Source organism: Symsagittifera roscoffensis, chromosome 5 (genome assembly GCF_963678635.1).
Source record: "Symsagittifera roscoffensis chromosome 5, txSymRosc1.1, whole genome shotgun sequence".
Classification (NCBI taxonomy): Eukaryota; Metazoa; Xenacoelomorpha; order Acoela; family Convolutidae; genus Symsagittifera; species Symsagittifera roscoffensis.
Window position 1 is genome coordinate 54,884,366 of NC_087066.1, and position 10,514 is coordinate 54,894,879.

Here is a 10,514-nt window from a genome sequence, read left to right on the forward strand (position 1 = left end):
TTTCTTTTGGAATGTGCGGAAAATTACCTCCCCTCCTTGAAATTGTAGACCAATGCATTATCTACATAAAGTTATATAAAAGTAGGTCACTGATAATAAAAACCTGCATATCCCAAGCCTGGTAATAAACATTTCTGGTTAACATGCGTCAAGCTAGTGTCATCTTTCAGATCCCCCCACCAAGCCCATCCTGGAGCTGCGCTCCCCTCAAACCCTGCAATTTCCGAGGGGGACATTGAAAGCGAAGTGTACCTCCAACTACAGCAACCCGAAGGCAGTTATCCACTGGTATCTGGAGGGGGTGCAACTGATCGACGAACAGGGGGGAGGGGACACTGTCATTGTCAACTCAGATGACTTAATTGGTAATTTACAAACACTAATTTTTTTCAAACCATATGCAAGGGGGCGCCTCCGGACAATTCGGTTTAAAAACAGTTCAGCCAATATGAAATTCAGACGACTCAGCTAAAAGTATACCGACAATTCAGCCACAGAAAGTTCAGCCACAGAAAATTCAGCCAAATTAATTTAAGTGCCGACCAATAATTAACTTCACATAAAAACTTAGAGCATTTCTTAATTAAAGGTTTATTAGTAACCAATGCAGTCGCGTCAACGTGTTGCGAACTTGCCAACATATGATCGGTCGCTATACGAAATTTAGAGCCGGTTGTGGCCGCGATGCCCATCGCCGACCTTACACCAAGAAAAAAATACAATTCCAACTTTTTCGAATCTAACCTGTTGAAAAACTGGCTGAACTGTCTGCGATTCAGCTGTTTGTGTATTTGTGGCTAAGCTGCTCAAATTTCTAAATTCGCTGAATTGTTTGAACGCCGCAAGGGGAGCTACCCGCACTCAGTAAAAAGAGAAATTAATAGTTTATAATGGATTTTCATTGTCAGTCTACATAAATTTCAAAAAGAATTGATTATAATCGAACCCATAAAAATCATTATAACAAATTATCATCGATTATGATCAATTATTTTAAGAAAGTTTTTTTTCTCAATCCTTTATTATTCAACAAACGCCATCGCTTCAGTTCGTTTTAGTTTTGTTTCGTGTGAGCGTGCTTTTCAATTGATTACCGAACTAAAAGAAACTTTAATTTTGTACTTAAAGCCACCAGCGGATTTATTAAGGGGGGCGTCGAGGATGCGACGCCTCTCCCCCCTCCCCCTCAGGGATTCGAACCCCTGCCGATCCAAAAGTCTCCCCGCTTTTGCCCCATTATTTTGAGATTCCCCACAAGCTTGTTGTCCCCCCAAAATTTTGAGATATCCATTTTTGGTGACGGACCCTAAAATTTTTCTAAAAGCGTCTTGGGAGCCAGTTTATACAAATTTTGAGGGGGAGCGCGCGCCTCAAAAAGACAATTTTCTGGTCAAAAATTTCTAAAAAGTGCTTAAAAACGCCTTTTTGGCCGGTTTTTTTGAAATTATATATGTGGCGCATAAAGTTTGACGAAAACAAGGTCTTCTTAATGCCTTGGGAGAGCTTGGATTCAATCTAGTTATAGGGTTTAGGAGACCCCCTCGCAAAAATCTTAGATCCGCCCCTGGTTTACTGATTCTTACTTCTTACTGACTTTTATTGTGTTCTCATGCAGAATAGCCAAATTTTAATCCATTTTTTTTATTTTACTTGTAAAAATATTTTGCTAAATTCGCCGAATTGTTTGAACGCCGCAAGGGGAGCTACCCGCACTCAGTAAAAAGAGAAATTAATAGTTTATAATGGATTTTCATTGTCAGTCTACATAAGTTTCAAAAAGAATTGATTATAATCGAACCCATAAAAATCATTATAACAAATTATCATCGATTATGATCAATTATTTTAAAAAAGTTTTTTTTTCTCAATCCTTTATTATTCAACAAACGCCACCGCTTCAGTTCGTTTTAGTTTTGTTTCATGTGAGTGTGCTTTTCAATTGATTACCGAACTAAAAGAAACTTTAATTTTGTACTTAAAGCCACCAGCGGATTTATTAAGGGGGGCGTCGGGGATGCGACGCCTCTCCCCCCTCCCCCCTCAGGGATTAGAACCCCTGTCAATCCAAAAGTCTCCCCGTTTTTGCCCCACTATTTTGAGATTCCCCACAAGCTTGTTGTCCCCCCAAAATTTTGAGATATCCATTTTGGTGACGGACCCTAAAATTTTTCTAAAAGCGTCTTGGGAGCCAGTTTATACAAATTTTGAGGGGGAGCGCGCGCCTCAAAAAGACAATTTTCTGGTCAAAAATTTCTGAAAAGTGCTTAAAAACGCCTTTTTGGCCGGTTTTTTTGAAATTATACATGTGGCGCATAAAGTTTGACGAAAACAAGGTCTTCTTAATGCCTTGGGAGAGCTTGGATTCAATCTAGTTATAGGGTTTAGGAGACCCCCTCGCAAAAATCTTAGATCCGCCCCTGGTTTACTGATTCTTACTTCTTACTGACTTTTATTGTGTTTTCATGCAGAATAGCCAAATTTTAATCCATTTTTTTTTTATTTTACTTGTAAAAATATTTTGCTAGAAAAGGGATTATAATCAATTATAATAGATTATGATAGATTATAAGAGGTTATAAGAGTTTGAAAGAGACTTTCGGAAAAAATTGTATTCAATTATAATTGATTAAAATTTAATAAAATGTCAGTAAAAGTGTTATCATTATAATGGATTATAAATCGTTTAAACATCAAAAATTGGCGCTTATAATTCATTATAATTTTGCTAAGAGTACGTTTATAATTACAATAAAATCAATTTTTTTATCTTTTTTCTGAGTGCGGGTCGTCTGATTACAGATTATCGAACACACAAAAGCTTTTGATTCAATCAACGTCCTTCAGACAGCCAAAAAAACACTAGGCTGTAAAATGAAAAATTATGAAAAAATTATGGGGTCTTTCTAGTTGTTCCGCCCAAAAATCAATAATTCAACATCTTAAACAGAAATTGTTTGCTTCAATTTGATTGACTAGAATAGGCCAATCAAATTTCAGTACCAATTCAAAATGTTTTGTTCACAATTTTACGCCGAGTTATAAATAAGCCCAATTAACCAAAATTTGTTTAAATTTGAAAATCAATTCAAGTTTGACTAAATAACTTAAAGAGTTATAATCAGACCAGGAAAGAACATAGAAAACAGCTACAGGGAAAAAATGTCAAACATCTCCTCAAAATTTGATCTTGTTAGAAATCGGCTAATATTTTAAACGATTGCGTTCGTATTAACAAAACAAATCAGTGCGCTCAGTAATTTTCTCTCTGGTTTATGCATTGAATACTACAAAAATGCAAAATGTGGAAGTACGGGCGGAATGAGTAAAAAAAACTCAAATTATGATGGAAGTTAATTTTTCATCATTAGATAAAAAGAGCATACCAATTGTAATTGTAATATTATTTGGAGAACTCGTAAGAATAGCGTAATTAACGTGATGCCTCCTAACGCAAACATCTAATCATCAAAAATCTGATTTTCAATCTAATCGGCCAATTCAATCGAATGGATAATGTTGCTAAAATATGATTTCTGATAAAAATTAGTCAACTGAATGCAAATAAAAGTGCCCGGTTGCAATGCTTGTGACACCGAATTTTGCGACCACCTTAATTCCTTAATTAATGTAGAAAAAAGTAAAAAAAAAACATTCTTTAACCAGAATTTTTTAAGGATTTCATTTTCTCTTCAAAATATTTACAATTTTTCCGAGGTAGCCTTATTTGCATATCAACACAAGCGAAGCTTAATGTCTTTTTAAAAAGTCTTTGTTTCTAACTCAAGTCGCAAATAAACGTGCTCAATTTGGGGCACTTTTGCAGCACTCGTTTTAATCTGGTTTAATTCTGCCAAATTATTAATTATTTGGTATAAATTTGTTTCATTAGCAATTTGTTTTTATATCAGGTTAGTTTTGGCTTTTGCTGGCTTTTTAGGTCTACTTTTTGCCGTTTTCCTCTTGTTTTTGAAAAATACAGAGTTGACTCTGTGTAAAAAATCCAGAAACAAAACAAAAGTTTGGTGAAAACGGGTGGTTACCTGTTTCATTATTCGTACTCCATCTAAAAAGTACGGTTTCAGACCAACAGTCTTTTTCAATGCCAAAAATAATGATGATTTTTGAAATTCAACTTGCACTTTAAATTGAGTTCAAATCCAAATTTTTGCTATGCAAAAATTTCTAATCATCACAGAGATGGCAGCGGGCACATCAAACTTGAGTGTGGGTAGCTCATTCGAGGCAAGTTTTTATTACAATGAGTGCCATTTGGTCAAGCAATTTATGAAGATTTTTTGTTGAAGCAAGAGATTATTTAATCAATTGGAACTTTGAAACCGTTTGCACTTTAAGAACGGTTCTTTATTCAATGTTGAAATGAATTATATGGACGAATATGGGACATTTTGCCACAAATTGTACGGTTAATTATTTTTTAGTCTGATTATCACAGTAAGATTTTTGCTAAAAAATCTAAACGTATAAAATTTCGGCTAAATGTGTAATATTTTGATATAATTTTGAGCTCACATTTTCGCAAAAAAGCTCTCTTATATGTTCTGCAGAAACCTTAGAAGATTTTGTGATCGCAATTTATTTTCACCGGATATAGATATTGTAAATTAGATGGTATTAACAAAAAAGCAACAAATTGTATGGATTATATTTTTGAAAAAAAAAATAGAAAATATGCCAGGGTTAAGTTCACATCCTGAAGGTGCAGTTTAAAACGTTTTTTTTTTTAATATGAAGCTAGCTATCACATCTGACAGTTAAAATCTCAGAAAAATTTGTCAAAAAGGCTTTTGGAAAAGTACTTATTCGTAATATCAAACAGGACCTATCAAGATGAGAATTTTTATGGTATTTGAAGGTTTCATGGACTGGGAAAATTACGGACCATAGTTAGTAATCCTAGTGAAATTTTTAACTTTTTCCTGAAATTCTTGAAAAGCAGAACACTTAATAGGATTAAGTACTGCAAGTTGCTACTTGTTTCAAATGAGTTTTGAAGAAATATCAAACATTACTGAAATAAAATTTTTGGCAGCTCCAAAAATTTAAAACGAACCCCGTAAACATTATACCAAACCAAATCAACTGAGATTGCTTTTTCGTTTTTTAGTTAACCAGCCAGAGGCCTAACCCGAAAGTTTATTATTCAAGGTTAACTAAGCTATGGCTATCTTACAAGAGCTCACCTTGTAAATTGCAGTGCTCGTGCGATTTGAAACCGCAATCATATAATTACTGGGCACCTTCACTACCGATGCGCTTCAACGCCACATTTTTAGTTTCGATATTCAAAAAAATTTCGAGGCCCAACAACATCCGTACACGCTGCTTGCGAGGGTGTCGCAATTTTTACGAACCCAAAAAAATTACTTAAGAATTAGCTTGAAATCATAATCAGGGGTACAACAGGAGTTCTCTGTTAGGATCCCAATAGATTGTATGTTTGTCTTTCTTTTTTGTTGAAAAAATATGGTACTAAGCAAATAAGACGACGGGCCATTAAGACGACCAGACATTAAGACGACAAATATGCGTTATTACATATGTAAAATGAGCAGTTTGAACTTAAGCTGTTTAACTTTCTCAAAAATACAATTGTGTGCAACGTCGTCTTAAATTCCCATCGAAAAAGTTTGTCGTCTTAACGGCTGTCGTCTTATTTGCCGGTCGCCAAAAAAGATATTGTTTTGTTCAAGATGCGTTTATTTTCAGAGGAAGGGGAGACTGGAGAAAGAGTGCAGCTGATGGCCACATCTAGTCTGGCTACTCCGGCTCTGAGGAGCATGGACGGCAAGAGTCTCTGGTGCCAGGCACACAACTCCAGATTCCCAAACTCACACTCCATGTCCAACAGGGTACCCCTAGAAGTACTCTGTAAGTTATTAGTCATAAACAGCTTTGCAGTAGGGAGAGATCTCTGTTCAAATTTCAATAGAAAAACTAGTCCGTAAAAATTTCATTAAAAAGATTTCTGTCGCAAGATTTTTTCGCTTTTTAAGATTTTTATCATCTGATTGCTGTACCGATATTTGCTATGAGCTTAAGCGTCAAAAATAATTATATAAAAATTTTTGGCGTTTAATCTCCAAATTTCGGTACAGCAATCAGATGAAAAAAATTAAAAAGCGAAAAAATCTTGCGAGATTTCTTTTTAATTCAAATCAATTGCAATTCAAATCAATTGCGTGAAACAAAATATATTTAAATATATGTTTTATATATACTTTGTTTCGCACGATTGATTTGAATTGCTTATGCTGAATAAACACCCATCCCATGAAACAGGCGATGTTTCTGACACAAAAAAATAGGCCGCATTTTTTCGAGCAAATTCGTGACCAGCAAATCAAAATTGGATTTCAAATTGATTTCAAACCCGTCATAATTACAATTTCAGTTCCGCCTGAGATTAAATACACGAAGAATGCCTACCCGATGTCACACGAGTCAGCTACGATTGAGTGTCTAGCTCATGGCAATCCGACCCCCACCATTAACTGGTACTACGACTACCCCTCCCCCTCCTCCAACAAAGGACCCCTCAACACCACAGACAACGTCAAAATCGTCAGTAAGTAGACACTAATCAGACGAACGTTTTTGACCAGCACGAAGAATTTTTTTGAAAAGATCATTTGGCGTCAATATACACTAGTTTTCAAAGCGAGCGCACTCCAAAAAAGCACTTTTTGATCAGAACAGGCCAGAAAAATGTCCAAAAACGGTTTTTTTGGCACTTCTTCTCACAATGGAAAAATATTAAATAAAATAATGAGGTTTGAAGTTTTTCATTTTTCCATTTTAACAGATGTTTTCAACCAAAAACAGACGATGAAATGTTTCATGCTTGGATGTTAAGTTTTGCTTGATTTCTCTCTATTTCTAGCGGAAGTGAACTCTAACCGGAAGAAAGTGTTGGGCAAATTGACAGTGGAGGAGATAGGCAAGAGTGGCAGTGGGGGCAGGGGGTTGTTGGGATCTTACAGGTGTGAGGCAACGTCCGCCCTCTCCACCGACTTCAAAGTGTCCGAGATAGTCAACATCACTGAAGCTGGTTAGTTACGTTTTTTTTGGAGTTATCTAACTAGTCGGTGTCTGTAAAAGGTTTTGATAACTTGAATTTTTAATTGCTTAATTAAGCTTAGTAAAAAAAAGTTTTACCTGATAAATTTTACCTTTAAAGTTTTTAAAAGGTAAGCTGTGCCTTACCCCAAACTTAATCATGATCGATCCCATTTCTGGTTGCTGCGACTCGCAGAAGGATCTTTGAAAAACTATTCACCCTGTCTAAGCATAGTCTGTTTTTCTTATTTCCACTCATTCAGATGTGGTTTTGTTGAGCGAAGCTCTTTTTTGATAGCAATATGTTAGACAAAATAGAAACGTTTAAAAACAATCGGCCAAAAGAGCGTTTTTAGGCACTTTTTGGAAAGTTTTGAGCAAACAGTCGCATTTTCTGGGCGCGCTCTTCCCTGAAAATTACTATATATTGGCACTCGGGCGGCTTTTAAAAAATTTGGGTCAGCGAGCCAAAAAGAGTTCTTAAAATAGTGCCAGAGCGAAGACCCTTTGGATAGTCAGTGAGTCGAATCACCCACCCCCCCCCCCTTAAATCCGCTACTGACTTTTGACTTGAAAGAAAGGTAGGTTCACATCGTCTGCTCATTTTTAGTTCGACCGAGTGCCCCGTCGGTTACTGGAGTGGCTGAAAATGTTGGCATGCTCTCAGTCAATGTCACGTGGCAGCCGCCCAGAGACCAGTCACACCTGAAGAACGCATGGTTCCAGGTAACCAGAAGCAACCAGCTGCACCCCTCTGTTCTTACTTGAGTTATTTAATTGTGAAATTCAGATAAAAGTAGCAAACTTTAGATAAAATGTTGCTTATTTCAATTTAAAAAATGCAATTTCAGTTAGAAACAAGATTCTGTTTAAAATGTGCAATATTCAGGTGAAAAATTGCATAATTTGGTTGCAAAGTTTCCTGATTCGATTATAATCATTGCCTTTTTAGTTAAAAATTTGCAATATTTGCTTTAAAACAATTACAATATTCAGTTGAAATTTGCAAAATTCTGTTAAAAATTGCATGATTTGATTGCAAAATTTCCTGTTTCGATTATAAAAAAATTGCCTTTTTTAATAAAAGTTTTCAATATTCGTTCAAAAAGTTGTACAAAATCTGGCTATAGTTCGATTAGTCGCAAATCCTTACGCAGGTGTCTTGATTCATTTGATTGCAGGTGGGCTACCAGACTGAGTACCGCAGCTTTTCTTCTCCTATCCACCCTTCTCAAGGTCACGTCGGGGGTAGTCAGTCCCCCCAACCCCATCCGTCGGAGAGCACGATTGTCACTTCGGTAGTGGAGGAACAGATTCCTCCGAACGTGTTCGAGTACACAGTAAAGTAAGCCAGAACAAAAAAAAATACATTTTTATATTTGAATACGTAAGGCTCGTAATCTCTATGTCGGCGTTTCGATTCCGGGAAATAGCAAAGTTTTTCGTTTTTCAAGGCTTAGTTTGTCCCTTTTTTCATGATTCAAGTTTGTGCTTGTTTTTGGGAACTGCAGTTTTGCCTCTGTCTTTAAAATTTGCAAGTTTTTGGCGCTGTTCTCTAATTATAAACATAAAAAAGAATGTATAGCTGCTGTTTCTTGGCGAAAAAAACTTAGCAAACGAATGATTTCATTGAAGCGAAAATGTGTTTCTGTAAATATTTCTGGCTAAAATTTATCGAGAGCAGAATGTAGTTTATTGCAAAAAATAAAAATTAGTTTTTTTTTAATCATTTTCAGTTTTGGAAATTTTTTCAGGGGTCTCGTGGGAGGAAGGAAGTACACCGTGCTTGTGAGGACTTGCAACAAAGTCGGCTGCAGCAATTCCGACTTCAAATCCATTCTACTTTCATTCGTCTCAAAGTGTTAGTCAAATTGATAGCAAAACATTTGAGCTGAACATGAAAACAGTCAATGATTTTCGGGACAAACGATATAGTGTATCAAAATATCTCACTCAAATTAAAATCATGTATAGTTTATATTATGCGATGGCAAGATCCCGCCTCTGCAAATGTCATTCGTGTCGTATGACTAGTACACGAGTTGTTTTGGTATTATTTTTTTTGACCTTGGAACTGGTAATGTCTTAGAACTGCAACTTGAAATCTTTTTATTTGTCCCTTTGTTTCTATTTGCAGCGTCTCTCGTTGTCTCGCCCAATTCGGGAGGAAGTACCCCACGACATGGAGAACTGGGGTCTGACTCGGCTCAACTAGGGGTAATCGGAGGGCGAGACGGGGGTCCCCAAATGACCATTCTGGAAATCATCTTACTCCTGGTGATTGGATGTCTCTCCATTGCTCTTTTGTATCTCTTGGGAATGCTGATGCTCTCAATTCGAAAGATAAAAACTCTGCAGGAGAAGACTCGAATCCTCGACACCCCCTCATTTGCAGCCATGCCTAATGATTTCGTAGTTGGCACTAATTGTAGCTCACCGCAGAAAATTGGTACGGAGCTTGAAAAAAACCTTTGTATAACTGTTTTGTTTCATAGATACTAAAAAAATTCTTAATTGTTCTCAGGGGCTGATCTAAGATTTTCCCAAGGGGCGGATTTTCAAAAAAAAATCTGACTTTTCTGGATCAAGCAAACTGACGACTCTCCCTTCTTAGTACAAAAACCTCTTGCAACCATTTTTACGCGGCAAGCAAAATTTTTATAAATGAGCCAAAAATGGCGTTTTGAGCTTTCTTTAAAAACGTTTCAGAGAAAAATCGCAAGTTTTTTATCAAAAATACAGCCATTCCCCCACCCCCTCCCAAAAAAACCTTTCCTCATTGTTGAAATTTATGTTCGTCAAAAATCAGTTGATACTCATTTAGTTCGACGACTGGATGATGGATTGTGTGTTTAAGGGCCTCGTATGATGGCATTTGGATCTTCGCATGATTATAGTCACACTCAAAGAGGATTAGGATCTCCCCCTTGTCAAACTACGACTCTACTTCACGGTTCATACAGGGACACATCTCGCATATAGACGAGAGGGGAGGGGGACATCGTACTCAAAACATGACTGGATGTACACCAAAAAGGAACCATACAAAGAGACATTAATTGAAATTGAATCGCCTGATTTACAATTTTCCTATTTTTGTAAGGTTTATTAAAAATTGATGTAATATCTCATATATATTTATTTGCAAGATTCCCAATTATTTAATCAGAAATAGTGCAATTAATGTAGCTCTGCAGTCTATTTATTCAAAAATATATTTCGCCTCCAAACTGTTTTCCGAAAGAAACAAAAAAATTGACCGACGGGGTTGACCATATCAAACAAAACTTTCCCTCATTTTAACACTTGTCATAAAATTGGTAGAGTTTTATCCAGGGGCGGATCTAGGATTTTCTCGATCGAGGGGGGCGGATTTTCAAAAAATTGCGAAAAATTTGACGACCTTTTTTTTTAGGTCGACCAAATTGACTTTCCGA

General features: G+C 36.4%; 1 protein-coding gene across 3 annotated transcripts in view; it reads left to right on the forward strand.

The window, feature by feature from the left end:
• Window positions 1-10,307, forward strand: part of LOC134845954 (hemicentin-2-like) — a 78,411-nt gene extending 68,104 nt beyond the window's left edge. For all 3 annotated transcript variants that reach the window (XM_063863092.1, XM_063863091.1, XM_063863093.1), the window contains exons 18-26: window positions 171-365; window positions 5,728-5,889; window positions 6,413-6,586; window positions 6,902-7,069; window positions 7,688-7,803; window positions 8,259-8,422; window positions 8,832-8,938; window positions 9,215-9,526; window positions 9,935-10,307. In XM_063863092.1, coding sequence (XP_063719162.1) covers window positions 171-365; window positions 5,728-5,889; window positions 6,413-6,586; window positions 6,902-7,069; window positions 7,688-7,803; window positions 8,259-8,422; window positions 8,832-8,938; window positions 9,215-9,526; window positions 9,935-10,059 — 1,523 coding nt within the window. In that variant the 3' untranslated portion in view covers window positions 10,060-10,307. The remainder of the gene's footprint in view (window positions 1-170; window positions 366-5,727; window positions 5,890-6,412; window positions 6,587-6,901; window positions 7,070-7,687; window positions 7,804-8,258; window positions 8,423-8,831; window positions 8,939-9,214; window positions 9,527-9,934) is intronic.
• The last annotated feature ends 207 nt before the right edge of the window (window positions 10,308-10,514 follow it).